This window comes from Zingiber officinale, chromosome 7B (assembly GCF_018446385.1).
Source record: "Zingiber officinale cultivar Zhangliang chromosome 7B, Zo_v1.1, whole genome shotgun sequence".
NCBI classification, from domain to species: domain Eukaryota; kingdom Viridiplantae; phylum Streptophyta; class Magnoliopsida; order Zingiberales; family Zingiberaceae; genus Zingiber; species Zingiber officinale.
The window spans coordinates 111,713,157-111,729,984 of NC_055999.1; the positions used below are offsets into that span (position 1 = coordinate 111,713,157).

General features: G+C 33.6%; 1 protein-coding gene across 12 annotated transcripts in view; it reads left to right on the forward strand.

The window, feature by feature from the left end:
• Nucleotides 1–16,828, forward strand: part of LOC122006927 (serine/threonine-protein kinase STY46-like) — a 56,998-nt gene that overhangs the window by 18,094 nt on the left and 22,076 nt on the right. For 11 of the 12 annotated variants that reach the window (XR_006118797.1, XR_006118799.1, XR_006118798.1 and 8 more), the window contains exons 5-7: nt 492–545; nt 4,171–4,281; nt 7,593–7,643. Coding sequence is in view for 8 of the 12 variants with exons in the window: in XM_042562631.1 (XP_042418565.1) it covers nt 492–545; nt 4,171–4,281; nt 7,593–7,643 (216 nt within the window). In the remaining 4 variants the exon portion in view is untranslated. The remainder of the gene's footprint in view (nt 1–491; nt 546–4,170; nt 4,282–7,592; nt 7,644–16,828) is intronic. The other variant, XM_042562629.1, reaches the window with a different exon arrangement.

The following is a 16,828-nucleotide window of genomic DNA, read 5'->3' on the forward strand; positions in this document are numbered from 1 at the left end:
GGCATGCGCTTAAGCACACTTCTTTCAAGCGTCACTACCTAGGCACAAGAGGTTCGCTTGGCTGCACCTTGTGCCTAGGCGCAGCCAAGTGGACACCTTTAATAACTATATGGCTACAACATTATAACAACTACGGATCATAATTGGTACAACATGTCCGCAGGTGGTTTAGTTTTCATACATTCGAACCAGCTGAGTAAGAAGGGGTAATTCTGGTAACAAAAATGGGGTGAGGTGCCGGTTTGATGATTAACGAAAATGGGGTGCCTATTGATGACTTCAATAAAAAAGGATGCTCGTTTGATTTTTGCCTTTTTTCAATTTCTATGACTTTATAGAAGACCTCTTCTAATGAAGTCAGGGCATGACTTGTTGGATTTTAAGTTTAAGTTCATTAATGAAGTGGATAAGAGTTTCCTAGTGTCTAGTTTGGGATTTAAAAAATGTGCAAGTCCTCAAACCTACTTTGATATTTAATTGCTATGTTTCAGATGTTTCAAGTTAATACACTTGGTATATTGCTAATTTTTGAAGTGCATCAAAAGGTACACCATCAACTTTCTTTTCATTTCCCCCAATTTGTAATTGGTTTAGACCCCCTATCACGACATAGTGATCTTTGGACACTGCTAGTACTTATTCGCCAAATCTATGAGTTTGATTTTTATAAATTGTTCTCATTCAATTTAGGTTATACTGAATTAGATTCATTTAGAAGAAAAAAAGTCTACTTTTGGTGGAAACCTAAAGGGGGGGAGGGGGTTTGGTATGCCAGCATAAAAATACAAGAAGGAAATAAAATAGCTTGTTTCATGACTGCACTAGGTTTATCTTTGATACTAATTAACGTCGCACAGTGGGAACAAAACCTAACACTATGTGAGGGGAAATTTTAGAATTGAAAGTGGAATTATTTAATTGAAAATTACATATTATATCAGAGACAATTTTGTAGACTTGACCACGATTAAACTAGGAAGAAAGTACTGCTAAGTGGGAAAGAAATTAAAGACAAACCAAAGTAGAATTATCATCTAAATTTAGATAACAACTTGAAATTTGAAATCTCAATCAATCCCAATCAATCTGCATCATTAACCCTACATAATGGATTTTAAAACAAATTAAATCCAATCGTAATATATCTATTTCGTAATTAGATCAATGATCAACTTCATCCCATCCGCAACAATGAAATGCCAATACAATTGAATATACGATAATCCTTGATTAAGCTATAATGTATGATAAAGAAATTTAATGTTGAACATCATTACTTAAACAATTTTATTTTTCTCATTTTTTTACTTGTTTTAACAATTTTGATTCAATTGATCATGGTTTAAAATTTTATTTCATGTAGGACGAAATGACATAAATTTTCGTTCTGTTTGCCGTGGCACCCACCTGGCACAGCGGGCCGCCATGGGGTTGTGAGGCCTTGTGATCCCGTGGCGACCTTCCTGGGAGGCCGTCGCAAGCCTGTAGCATGCTCCGTAGGATTGCGGAGGCTGGCGTGATCCCGCGGCGTACTCCACGGGGTTACGGTGGCCGCTGCAACCTCCGTGGGTTGTGGCGGGACACAGGAGCGTGTGGGTTGGATGTAGAAGAAAGCAACTTAGGTTAATAAATGATAATCCCAGTTAGCATTATTGACTATCCCTGTGGGTGACCGGCCCGATCCCACGGAATTTTTCTACCGGCCACTAGGGTAAATCGGGAAGCACGCGCGGCGGGCAACCCAGAAGCCCAATATCCTTTGGTTGCGCGCCTCATTTGGAGGAAAAATTTATGCAAATACGACATAACTGGAGATGGAAAATTTTTTGCATATACGACATAACTGGAGATGGAACCGCGGGTGCCTGGTAGACAACCTGGATGTTCTACCGCGACACCATAGCCAGGGGACCAACTTAGGTTAATAAATAAACTATTAAAACTTAGGTTAATAATTTCAATCAACTCCTAATTATAAATAAAATAATCTAAACATGCTTAATTAAATCCTAATAAAATCATCCCATTAATTTACTCTCTATATATATTATTTGTTTTAATTCCAAAAATATATTATAAAATTCTTATTTATTTATTTACCATATGGAGGCATGCAATTCCATATATATATATATATATTTTAAATATTTATTTTTTTAAAATTAATATATTTTATATTTAAAAAAAATACTGAAATTATATCGGTACGACAAAATATGGTATCGAAATCATATCGTTCCGTCCGATATGACTCAAGAGTTTAAACCATGCAATTTATACAATATGACTACTTAAAATTTTTAACCATCAATGTCAAGCTTGACAGCAATAGTGGAAATTGCATAGTGCTCCTGAAGGTTGTGTTTTTTTATGTTGGTTATGTTGTTTAAATAGGAAGACACCAAAGACCACTTTGAGGTAAAGGTCTTCTTTTACCACTCTACTGGTCACATGTTCAGGATATCTAGCATCTATCTTTTGGGGTGCTATAGCTCCAAAACAAGTATTGAACTTTCATTACCTACTTTTTAGTTCAAGCTTTCTTTTTCTCTTTTTGTTTTACTTAATTTTTTTGAAATGAAATTTTGGCTTTGGTCTTGCATCTTCCAAAGTAGTCCTTGCATATTCCATCAGCATTTGCTAGCTGCATTAGAAGAATTTTATATTTGTTTCTTGGTCCATTTCTCATTTAGAGAAGGTTCTAACGCTTATCTAACGTGTTAACAGTTCTAAACAGTCATTTCAGTTGTCAACCTAAGTGGTGTAGAGTCATTTTTGAGTTTTTTCTATTAGTTATGTTCTTGATATAGTACTTACACATTTGTACTCTTGTCAGCTGAACTACTACCAGTCATCTAGACTAAAGACATAGTTGATACACCTATCAAAAAATAAAGACATAGTTGATACACAGATGATTCTACCCACTCAATGGCTACTGCAATACCTTGTTTGTTGGAATTGGTAAACAGATAATGATAATGGGTGGAGCCATGGACTACTTTGAATGAATTCACAACTTACTGCATGACAGTTTTCCAAATTTCATAATAATGATTACTAAAATTCCTTATCCATTCTATAATCTCCCTTGATCATGATGGTGCATTTTGTACTATGTTTTGAAATACTTTGTAAGATTCAAAATCACGAGCTATGTTGAAATTTCAGTCTTTGATTTGACGACACTGTTTTGGTATCATGCCACCGATCCTATGCATGTTGCCGGTGATGGATTGGAGGTTGAAAGAGGAAGGAAATAAAATAGAGGATGAAGATATTATCTGTCCCTGAGTGCTATGAGTGCTATCGAGTTTTGGAAATTTATAAGAATGATATGTTGCAAACCATTCTCTCATTTTAAAAAAGCTAGAGTGGCTGAGGTTGTATACGTAGGTTTAGACGGTTAAATTTATTTTCTCTTTCTAATTTCTAAGTTTCTGAGTCTATCCTCTCCTTTCTTCTTGTCTTATCTTCAGCTAACTTGTTCTGCATCATCTTAGTGGCCTCATGGAATTGTCTTAGTGGTCTTTTCATGCCATGACTTTCCTATTAAGAATCTGCTGTTATTTTTAATTAAAAATACGGGTCTATTTTAAGTACACCTTATTAAAGTGGAAAAGGTTTGGAGCTTTATGTCTTGCTAACAAAAGGTTTGACAATTCATGTTGGGTTGAGTCGTCATTTTCTATCCACCTAAAGTTAACAAAGCAATATAAATTAGTGTTTTTTTTTTAAACTTAGACGATGGAAAATTCTAGTTATAATTTCAAAAAATTGCTCAAGTCTGTTTTATAACAATTTGTTAAACTGAATTTGTTGCCATTTTGAATTTTGTCTGTAATATATGATACGGGTCATGCCAATTTGATCTTGCCATTATTGCTGGCCTACATACATCCATAGACAAGGTACAGTATATATTTTTAAACGTGATATAAATAAAATATTGATGTCAATTCCAGTATTTAGCCTTTTTATTACTAATTTGTTTGTGTCTCAATGATCCTAAAAATGTTTAAATGTTTGCCTATATTGTCCACGTTTTAGACATTGCATCTCCATTTATTTTATTATTAGTTTTTTGTTCATCAATAGATGCTGTTATCTTTTTCATCATTTAACTAATTTATTGAACATTCAGAATATTCTAACTGAAATATTGTTTAGCTTTCTACAATGTTGTCAGATATTGGACTCAATATCCGGGAGGCTCATGTATTTTCAACAACAGATGGTTATTCTTTGGATGTATTCGTTGTTGATGGATGGCATGAAGAGGTTGGATTCTATCTTCAAATCTGTCTCAGTTACCTGTTTGTTTCTTATTTTTAACTATGATTGCATCCTAGGAAATCATGAGAAATGTATGAATGAGGAACTGATCTAATGGAGAGAATCCAGCGCTAGTGGGCTTTGAGCTGAGTAAACTGAATTTAAAAGTGATTTGAGAGGTTGTCTTGATGCTCCTTCTTGCATATGGAACACCAGGAGCTTCAGAATATTGATTTATGAGATTACATTACAAAGTTTCTTTCCTTTTCAAGATGGTTCCAAATCTTGTGTCAACTAGCACTGTTGAAATATATTATTTTGATAAATTATTAAAACTCGATCAATTCGATAATGTTTCCTTTATCTCTATGTCAATCATGTTGATAAGTATCATCTCCTGCAAACTCGACACCTTTTTGCATATTACAACACATATTAAGATGAAATAAAATAATATTTATTATTTCTTTTGTAGTTCGTGTCCATACTATATAATATGAAAAATACACCAGTATAGAAGACACAAAGGCCAAATTTAGGCACACAACTTGGGTATATAGTTCTCTTTTTCCTTATTCATCTCCTTTCTTGCACCTCTAATTTGCTACCGATGCCATATGTTAGAACGCTGATAGGGAATCAAAACAATATTATTTTTGTTACCGACTGAAACTTCTACAGGTTCAAGATTTTTAACCTTGCATTTCAACTCACTAGGATTTAGTTTTCATAGATTGTCACAGGATCTTAAGAAATTATAACTAATTTCTATAATTTATCATAATATTTCAATATATATAGTAATAATATAAAGGACAGTTTGGTGTACGAAACTCTTGTCAATGCGGGGTACCAGAAATGATCTGTTATACACACACAGCCTTATCCTACATTGCAAGAGGCTATTTCTGCAACTTACCGTTGCACCATGCATGGTTTAAAATCTCAAGCCTCCAAGGTTTCGGTCACGGACAAGAACAATACAGTTTTGGTATCGTGTCGTGTCGATCTAGTTTGATACTTTTTAAATATAAAATATACAGTGTTCTAAAAATTGGTCTAGGCGGCCGCCTAGGTGCTAGGCGCCAACCGGCCACGCCGAAAACATGCTAGTCGGCCAGCCTAGGCGACCTTGGCTCCTAGGCGGGATTAGGCGGCCCTAGGCATTGATTAATCTGTCAAATCGTCGGTTTCCATGATTTTTTTTACTTTAAGGTTTTAAATTTAAAACCCAATTAAGAAAAACTGAAATGTAACTTTTTTTTATAAGCCCTAAACTTTAGTCCAATAAGGAAATCGATTTGTTGGCTTGCCCTAGTGGTTAGTACAAACTTCATCTTCATCGTACTGAGTAACTAGAGCCGGAGAAATTAGAGCGAATGAAGAAACCCACATTTCTGAGAAATCAGAGAGTTAAAAGACTGGAGAAATTGATTTGAAGAAAAATTTATTGTCTGATCTTTCCTAGTGACTTAGACGCGATTGAATTGAAGGTTGACCAAAGTCTCATCCTTTGGAACGTCATTTTATAAGACAACCCCGAAGAAGCTCTAGAGTGAGAACTTCGTGAGGATGATTTTGCATCTGAAGAAGAAGAGGATCACAATGGTAATATTGAGTTTGTGTCCGATGAAGAACAAGTTGTTGAAAATTATGGAGAAGTAGAATAAATTTGTGATATTTTATTAGCTGTGTAATTTTATTCTCATTTTAAATTTGATGTTATTGTGTTGGAGTTATAGAATGTGATTTATTATGTAATTTATGTTGATATTTGGAATCCGCCTAGCGGCACCTAGTCCCCGCCTAAGCAGCCTAGGCACTAGGCATTAGTCTGGCGCTCGACTAGTGCCTAGTGAATTTTAGAACCTTGAAAATATATTAATTATAATTAAAAATTAATCTAAATATTTTAAAATAAAAAATATTTTTTAATATATATATTAAATTAATGAAATAATTTTAATAGGTTTTAATTATGTCATTTATATTATCTCAATCATAGCGGTGAGTTAATTAAAATTATTAACCTAAATTTATTATTAAATCCTAAGTTAAAACCTACCTCCTCTATTTCTGTTGTTCCCTGTTTCCGCAATGGCCATGGGCACGCGCGAGACGTCCAGGCTCTTCGTGGGCCTCGACGACGTGTCTGGATGTGTGGTCCAAACTCGTTGTTGGTCCAGACGACACGTCGTGATGCATCGCCGGGGTTGGACGACGCGTTCGGACGTGTTGTTGGGGCCGGACATGTACAAACTCGTCGTCGGGCTCACGCGACTAGTTCGGTCTCATCGTCGGGCTCACTTGATGCATCCGGACTAGTCGTCGAGCACCCGCGACACATCTGGACTCGTCGCGGGGCTCGCGCGACACATTGCGGGGCTCGCGCGATGTGTCCGTATGTGTCTCTAGGCTTGCTCGATGCGTTCGGACGCGTCGCAACGTGCTGGCGTTGTGGCGGTGACGGTCCGTGGGTGGAATGAGATGTTTTCCTCGGTGAAACGGCTCGAGATTTTAATTCATGGCGCTAAGGCTCCCCTTCACTGAGCTCCCGCGACACGTATAGGACGCGTTGCGAGGCTCATGTGATGCGTCCGTACGTGTCTCCAAGCTCGTGCGATGAGTTTGGATGCGTCACGGTGTGCCGGCGTTGTGCTGGTGCTGGTCCATGGACTCAAGATTTTAATTCATAGTGCTAAGGCTCCCCTTCAATATATATAGTAATAATATAAGCATTTTAAATATTATCATTCTGAAACATAAATGAGAGTATTTTGATGATAGATATATAAAAAATGTAATAGATTTTTTAATGGTTCATGGTCATAGCAACCTAATGAGTGATAGTAATAAGATGAATGATAATGCCAACAATTAAAATGAGTTTTCTATTTGAAAGTTAAAACACTTTTATATAAATTTTTTTATCAAATGAGACTATAGGAACAATTATTTTTGATAGGTAAATCAAAATTCTAAAAATATTTAAGGAAGGCACATATATCTATGTGGTCACGGTTTTTTTTTGACAAAGGTTCTCCATAGCAACAAGAAGAAAACATAGGGTTAGATTGTGGGGTCATAAGATCCTAAGCAAATCATTTAGGTTGTTTGGATCATTAGATTCTAAGCTCTGGAACATAGTCTTGGCAACCTTATAAATTATAACCTTCGCCCAGGATGACATTCATTTTCTGCTTAAATCTAAAACTTTGGTGTTGATATCATCAATAAGGGCATTAGAATTTTTTCTCTCTCTTTAGCTTATGCTAGTAACTTCTGTCAATGTACTCATTTTGCGCTACTTTGTTCAGGATACAGATGGTTTGCACAAAGAGATTGAGTCAGTACTCAACAGAAATGAGGTACAAAGTTGTTCACTTGGATGAATGTTATTTTAGATGTTTAAAGTTTTAAACCTTAAACATTATCCTTATTAGTAAATTTGATCTTTTCTTCCACTAAACTGGATCATTTTTTATTTTTGTATACTGTGATAATTTTAATAGGCCCTTGGCTCAGTTGCTGGTGTATGTTTATCCTTAAGACTTGATCAGCTACTAATGCAGCACTACAGCAAATAAATCTCACAGCCAATCTTAACAAAATACATAGCAATAAAAAAAATGCATAACAATAATGGTAGTAAAAAATAATGTGAAGAAGATTGGCAAGCCTACCTTGGAAACCCTAAACGATAACATAATTTATTTCTCTGAAACTTGTCTTGTACATAAATTGGAGATAACTATAGAAACCTTAAGAGACATAGTCAAATGTGATTTTCCAAAAAATATTTTAAATAAAAGGTCCATTAGAAAAAATAAAATATTATTTAACTTGTTCTAAGCATCTTAATATTTTTCATAAATTAATTAATCTGAAAATACTTAAGATACTATAGAATTATCTTGACTAACTCAAATACTTATAATAGAAATTTGCTATTTAATTAATTCTAAAATACAAAATGATTTTTCGAAGAATTATCCAATCTTTATGACTAGATCTATTAAATCTACTTCAAATAAACCAAATCTACTTAATTACGTTAAATAATTAACCACTGTGCATAAAATAGATTTAGCCCATCAATAATTAATTTTAAATTCTTCTAAGATAATATTAATTACTAAAAATGTATTCAAACCATTTTAGGATTTGTAGGGATTTATTCATAAATAAAAATGAAAATTTCCATTTATCTTAAGTAAGCTGATTTTATTAATAAAATAATCTAATCTAACAAATAAAACTAATTTAATCATCTTAACACTCGAAATGGTTAACACCACTAAAATCTTGTGTTTGTTAGAGCTTTTATAGTTTTGAAATTTTATTTGTGGGTGTCGTTCTAGCAATGATGAGACGTGGTGTCCATTAGCAGCTTGGTCTATCAGAAGATAAAATGTAGGGGAACTTTATGCTTTTTTTTCTACTTTGCATTAAGGTTGTCAACTACGTCCATTGGCACATTTGCAAATAAGAGAAAGATGAGGTGACGAGCTACAGGCCTCCGAAAGAAGAAGAGAAGACATTGTTATTCATTAGATGCTTGATGACCTCATATGCTTATAAAAAGAGTGTTAGTGAAAGACTTGCTATCAAGAGAGAATGCAGTTAAATGAGCTATGAGCTTCCATCAAATAGAAAAGCAAAAGGAGATAAAATTTCTTGTGCTAGTTGCTGCTGGGAGATCATTGAACGAATTTGTGTCAGTTGGTGTGCAGAAGAAGAGGCAGTGGCGGAGGAGAAGATGACTTGTATTAGGTGTTATTTTGGTGTGTGGGGGCGTTCAATCCTTGGACCGAACTATCCTTGTGAGACAATTAGAAACTAGAATATTTGTCATCGTAGAACACAATTGGAATTTTAGGACTAACTATCAATCTACAAATAGTGATTATGGGTCAGACCTTTGCATACTTATAAAAACTAAACTGAGAATTGCACCAACTAAGCTCCAAGTTATTGGTTCAATGGTTGGACCAGTGGATCAATTGGTCACAATTGGTCAAACAGCATGTAGCCAAAATATTGGTTTGGTTGAGTCTATTGGTTCTAATTATTATTTATTGATATAAAGTTAGAATAATCAACTTGCAATTCTATTTTTGATGGAGGATCTCGTTTTTTTATGTATTTATTATTATAGGAGGTTAAATATTAGAAGTGATTATTTTTATATTTCAAAGTTAATTATTTGAAATTACAAATAAGTAGTTTTTGACATTTTTAATAAAATGACAAATTGATCTATTTTTTGAAGATCAGTTTGACCAGTTGAGTTTTACTAAACCAGCTAACTATTTTTATTTTTTGCACAAACAAGCAAACCTAACCTAGAGAAGTATTAAGTTCCCATTTTCTGTTCAAGCTGGTGGTCCGATCCAGTTTTATGGACCTTTGGATGGAAAAAAAATAAAGAAATGATAGGGACCATTTTGGAGACATCAATTCACAAGGATAAGAAATATTGTATAACAACTAGGGTAAGGATTTGCAATTTAAGTCATCTCTAGCTTTATGTTTGAGGGAAAGAAATGGAAAAAGGATTGCAAATATCTCCCCTCCTATAGGAAGAGAATTAACAAGAGAAGCAAAAGGGCACTTGCAGGGCCGACCCTAGACTTTAAAGGGCTTGGCGCAAAAAAAAAAAATCCCCTTTAATTCAAGTAAGAAAATTTCATCTAAATCGAAGTGTGTTTAAACACGTGTACTACCGTGTAGTATCGGTGGGTGAGGGCGGCGACACGGATGTGGCAACTGTAGCGCTGGATGATGGGTATCAATGTGGGCAAAGAGTTTGAGGATGAGCAAAAGTAAATTTCAAAAGATTAGGGTTTAGAGAAATAGATATTGGAAAAGAATCGTGAAGGAGGAATAAAATGTCTACTCTCGTCGGTATTTTTCTCTTCTTTAGGAGACACTTTTATAAAAAAATAAATATTATAATATTTTAGAATTTATAATTAGATTTTTCATTTTTTTAATAAATAAAAAAATTATTTTATTTATCTTTACTGTATATATATAATATATACAAAAATTACTTTTTAAAAAAAGGGGCCCCACGGGAGGTGGGGCCTGTGCGCCGGCCCCACCTTGACAGCCCCAAGGCTGGCTCTAGGCACTCAAGTTGTAGAATCTTATGAACTTGAGACAGAAGATTGATAACCTAAACAACTGCACTAGGTTTACCAAGCTAAGGCAACCCCACCAGTTAATACACTCAAAAGTATAAGTATCAATTCTTTATATAGGGACTCTTCTGCTAAGCTTACTAACGGTCAAGCAAATTGTACATAATGGACCTTCAAAATGTGAATCGCTATTATAATAGTGGAATATCAGGGTTTGAGACCCTAAGTAGTTCTCTCTATCCATGTTGATCACTTTAAAATTACAAGTAGATTCTTAATATTATTTACATTTCTAACACTCCCCTTGAATTTGGCTTAAAATTAGAAAAATCCTAATTTATCATTGAAACTAATGGATGATGTGACAACTTTAATGAGTTACACCTGTCTCTAACGAAGTGACAATGAAACTTTTTATTTTGCGACTAGAACACTGGATTAGAAGCTAGATGCAAGAAAGTTGAGTTGTCACAATACAACTTCCTTTGTTCTTTGGGAGTATGTGTCTATCTGGCACCAACTATTTAACTCTAATCAGCTCACATGTAGGTAGAGAGTCATTGATCTATATTTTGCCTTTGCAATTGACACTATGACAGTTTGTTCTTCTAAAGAAATCAAATTGCATTTAAAGGACACATCAGATCAATATAGATCTATAATTTATAGGAGACCTGCCCGTCAGTATCAATATACTACACAATTGGAAGTTGACTTTAATCTTGATACAAAAGACCTTTCCTTAGCTTTTGTAAAATTGACACAGCTTCTAAACGATCATGACTTAGGGCATGAAGAAACTAACTGATTATACTCGTTGCTGCGAGTGATATGCCTACTAATCTTGTGGTTGTGAGTAAGCATAGTTTCTCAACTATTTTTCTATACCTTTCAATGACCCACTCTATCCTAACATTAGTTTTCATTCAGATCTATGCAAGCATCAACTAGATGCCAACATAGTGGTCTTCTCCAGCATATAAATGTTTTATATTCCTTGGAAGATATAAATGTCTCCTTTTGAGTGAGCCACTCCTTCGCTAATAAAATATCTCATATCATCTATTTCTTTAAACTGAAAATGGTGATGATGATAGACTTTTTGCCTTATGATCCTTGTAGATCTATAACTAGTTATAGTTATGATGATATTGTCCATTAGCCATGTAAACAACAAGAAGAATAAACTTCCCAGATAGAGATGTAAGATGATTTACTAGGTGATCAGAGACACCTTTAATCATCTCAAACTGAAGGAGAGCAAAGTTGAATTTACTAAGAAAAAATGCCACAAGGGGATTGCCTAGACCATACAAGGACTTCTTCAATTTGCATATCTTCCTGTTGAGTATTAAAATATGAAGGTTGCTATATATATACTTCTTACCAAGGTTTAAAATCTCGATCCATGTCGAGATTTCGGTCCAAGACCGGAAAGATACGGCTTTTGTATCGTATCGTGCCGTGCCGATACAGTTTCTATATTTTTTTAATTTATATATAGTAATTATTATATAAATATATTTATTGTGTATAATTTTAAAATAAGTTGTATATTGATTTTATATAAGTTTTCCATTATTGAACAACTTAATATTATTAGAAAAATAATTAAATATAATTTTCTTTAAAGAAAATTGATTTATTAATAAGCCGAATTAAAATTGATAAATCATAATATATTACCTTGCTAATAAGTGGCGTGAATCAGATGGAAGTATTAATTCTTGTAACATTTTATTTAGGTCAACTCTATATCTCTAATGTCTAGATTAAATAATCATAATTATATAAATTAATAAAAAGATACTATTTTATATATAATAATTATATAAATTAACTATTTATTCATTTAATTAATTATTAATTAAAATAATATATATTTAAAATAGTAAAAAATATTAAAATAGTAAAAAAGTACAAAATAATTTTAAAAAATATCAGAATATAAATTTGAAATTTTATATCAGAATAAAAAAGTACAAAATAATATATATTTAATTAATTTATTTAAAAAAAATAGAATTTTTTAATTTTTTAAAAATTTTAAAAATAAAAACAATTTCAGAATATTAATTAATAAAATTTATTATTATTTTTAAAATTTTAAATATATTTTTATATTTATTGTGATAATTTAATTAGGGTTTACAAAAGCCTCTTCGAAAGATCAGACTTAGGAATTGTTTACATTATTTAAAACTCAATATTGATTTTGCACAGGAACCCTAAACGCGTACGTGGTGCCCGCATTGCCTCCGACGGCACCGACAGCGCCAGAAGAGTAGAGGGATGCTTCCGGTGCCGCCAGAAGCATCCCTCGATGCTTCTAGCACCACTTGAAGAGTCCGATGATGGTAGAAGCGTTCGACGGTGCCTCCGGGGCGCATGACGTGCTCAAAATTGCTGCGCCTGCGATGTTGGTTTCGCTCCCCATGCAGAATAGTAAAAACTGTCCGTGCCGTCCGATACGGAACGAAATTTCAATCGCTGCTTCTTACATAAGATCACCATGCAAAAAGACATTCTTGATATCTAAACTAGTGAAGGGGTTGCTAAAATATGATGGACCAACATGAGGAACAGATGGGCTGAAGCAATTTTTAGCCATAGTGAAATGATGTTCAAGTGATCTAGACTTGAATGCGTCACCATTACCTTCTAATCGAGCCTTCAACCACTTACAATCCCTGAAGGTGTGATACCTTCTCTGTGAATACCCTTTTTGCAACATATTATGGACATGCCAGCAGGAAGAGCTACTGACTCTCAAGCAGCATTAGAATGTAAGACCTGTATCTCCTCAACCATAGTTTGTCTCCACCATAGACGCAAACTATAGAAGCGAGAGTGCCACTGAATATTACATAAAATAGAGTATGAAGCTAAAGAAAAAGAAAAGAAGACAAAATAGCCAGTAACCCTGCAACATAAGATATAAATAAGAAATGAAACGAGAGGTAAAGGAATTGTGAATTTCTTTCTAGAGAGCAATAGGAATATTCAAATTAGAGGTTAGATATGGAATAGGAGGTGATATTGGGTGAGTAATGTAGTCTCATGGTTGTCAACTGTCCTCTACAGTGGAGGCTCTAAACATCTCAATCACATACTCTGATTTAGATGAAGAGTTTGAAAAGGATGAGGCAGACTCAAAGAAGATGACATCAACAGAAGCAAATACATATGTTAACTTAGGACAGTTGCAACTATGTCCCTTCTGAAATCAAGCTTAGGTAAAAAACATTTTTGAACTAGGTGATGGTTTATCTTTGCCAGGAGATAATAAATAGGCAAACCAAGCACATTCAAATACCAAGAATTTAGGACCAAATGAAAATAGGATTGTAAAGGGGGCATGTAATGTATAAAAGAGTGTAAATTAAATTGCCATCATCCAAAATATGAGTGGGATCCCTATATGAAAGAGAAGGGTACCGTGAGTTCTTCTTTCAAGTACACCATTCTGTTATGGTGTATAAGGGAAAGATAACTAACAAATAATTCTTTGCTAAGCTAAAATTTTAGGATGAGACACATTCTTTTTATTATTCTTCTTATCACCATAACATATACACCAAATTGGGTTTATTTCTTGGTATAGAAGGCAATACAATTTTTCGTTAATAAAAACCAAGTCATGCTTTAACGCTTATCAATGAGTAGCAAAGTGCTCAAAACCAATTTTAGAACATACTCGACTAGAACCACTAAGTATCAATGAAGTAAAGAGATTGATGTAGAAGCATATTTAACAACGATTTATGACATAATTTAAATGTATTTTTGCAACTAATAGGCTTTATATTTGGGATTCGCAAGATAAGATAAAGTAGACATTATATCTTCAAGATTAGAAGAACGCAAATATCTAAGATGGTTGTGAGTTTGTAGGAGGAAATTTAGAGAGTTGCCTTAAAAATAGATGGAGGTGGTGTAAATAATTTACTAAGGCCCAATACTCATGCTTTATGTTAATCCAGCTCAGATCCTCTGGTCCGCAAAACGTGGACAAGAGGATGGGCCACTCTCCACCATTTGTGGAGAGTGATGGCCCCACGTGTAAAATAAGTGGGGGTCAACACTCTCCACCGATGGCCCATCCTCTTGTCCACGTTTTGCCGACCAGAGGATCCGCGCTCATGTTAATCACCTTCTCTATCCATGAATGTTGAATGGAAACAAAATTACTAGTCAATGTTATAGAGCATTTTAAAGATTTAATAAGCTTACTGTCTAATAATAAATTCAAAGTGAATTAAACAAAAAAAATCAAAGATAAGAGGAAAGAGATAAATATAAACAAATTAAGATTTACACAATGCCTTTTATTAAGTGAAAGAATAATTGACAATTTTGATAAAACAACAACTAAACAAGGAGGAGGGTTGCGTTAGGTTGCCAACTAGCGTTCAACTATGACAAATGCTCAATGAATATACCCATTAAACTATTGTGCTAATGATAGGTCCTTCCCCGGAAGGAACGTGTTACAGGTCCGATTGTAACGTCTTGGCAAGGATTGCTATATCTCTAGAACTCGAGTGTACTGTAACGTATCGGCAAGGACCGTTACATCTCCATGAGAATTTGGGTGTAGTGTTAAATAGGTAAGAGTTCTCGCACTATAGGTTGGATAAGAATAAATATTATAGGAAAACTAATAGTCTAAAATTTGGAACATGGAACATAGGAACCCTCACTCGTAAATCAATGGAGGTAGTAGATGCGATGATTAGGAGATGAATTAATATTTTGTGTGTATAAGAGATAAAATGGGTAGACGAGAAGACAAAGATGATAGAGAACTCGAGTTTTAAATTATGGTACATAAGAAAGAAAAAAAATAGTAGGTATTATTGTAGATAGTTCGTTAAATTATGAAGTTGTAGGAGTAGTTAGAAAAAGGAATAGAATTATAGCCTTTAAGATAATAACGGCGAAAAAAACTATGAATGTAATTAACATATATACACCGCAAGTAGGATTAGATGAAACTACCAAATCATGATTTTAGGACTATCTAGATGAAGTATTACAAAACATTCCGTCAAATAAATTGATTTTAATAGGAGGTGATCTAAATGCGCATGTTAGAGTGAAAAATGAGGAATATAAGAAGTACATGGGGGTTGTGAGTTTGGAATGAGAAATAAAGAAGAAAAAACTATATTGGATTTTGCGATAGTATATGACCTTATATTAGCTAATACGTTTTTTAAGAAAAGAGAATTACACTTGTCATGTTTAAAAGTGAGAATAATAAATCGCAAATTGACTTTCTTATGATTAGGAAGAGGGATAGAAATATTTGTAAAGATTGCAAGGTCATTCCTAGAGAAAGCTTAACTATCCAACATAGGTTAGTTGTGTTGGATATATACCTCAAACATAGTATCAATAGAAAGAAAATATCTGCGACTCTTCGAATTAAGTGGTGGAAGTTAAAGGATGAGAGACAATATATTTAAGAAGAAGGTAGGAGTATAATCATTAGGTGAAATATATGGTGACTCTAATACGACATTGGATAAGATGGTATCAAAGTTGAAAATAAAATCTAAAGTACTCGGTGAATCAAAGGGGCATGCACCACTAAGGAATCTTGGGGTGGAATGAGAGTACAAGAGAAAGTGAAGGAAAAACGAACAACTTATAAGGAATTATATATTTGTAAGAATGAGAAAAACTTAAAAAAATATACAATAGTCAAGAAAGATGCTAAGAAAGTAGTGAATGAAGCAAACAATGAAAATTTTGAATAATTATATAAAAAATTAAATACAAAAGAAGGGAAAAGATATTTATAGAATAGCTAAAGTGAGAGAAAGAAAGATAAGAAATCTTGTCAAATAAAATGTATTACAGATGAATACAATAGGGTATTAGTAAACGATGGTTAAATAAAAGAGTGGTGGAAGAAGTATTTTTATTAACTTTTAATGAAGATTTAAGTGACTAACTTAACTTAGGTAATTTAAGTAGGTCAAATGAGTATAGAAATTTAAATTTTTATCGTAGAATTCAAACTTTAGAAGTAGAACAAACTTTAAATATGATGCACAATGGAAAAGTCATTGGACCAGCTGATATTTCGATAGAGATATGGAAGTGCTTAAGGAAATAAAGTGTTGAATGACTTATAAACTTATTTAACATAATATTGAAAAAAAAAAAAAAAAATTGATGAATGGAGGGTAAGTTCTCTAGTTCTCTTATATAAGAACAAGGGAGACGTACAAAATTATGCAAACTATAGGGGTATTAAACTAATGAGTTATACCATGAAATTTGGGAAAGAGTAATAGAAAAAAGATTAAGGAAGGATACCAAAATCAATTTGGGTTCATGCTTGGAAGGTCGACAATAAAAGCTATACATCTTGTTAGACAACTAATTGAAAAATA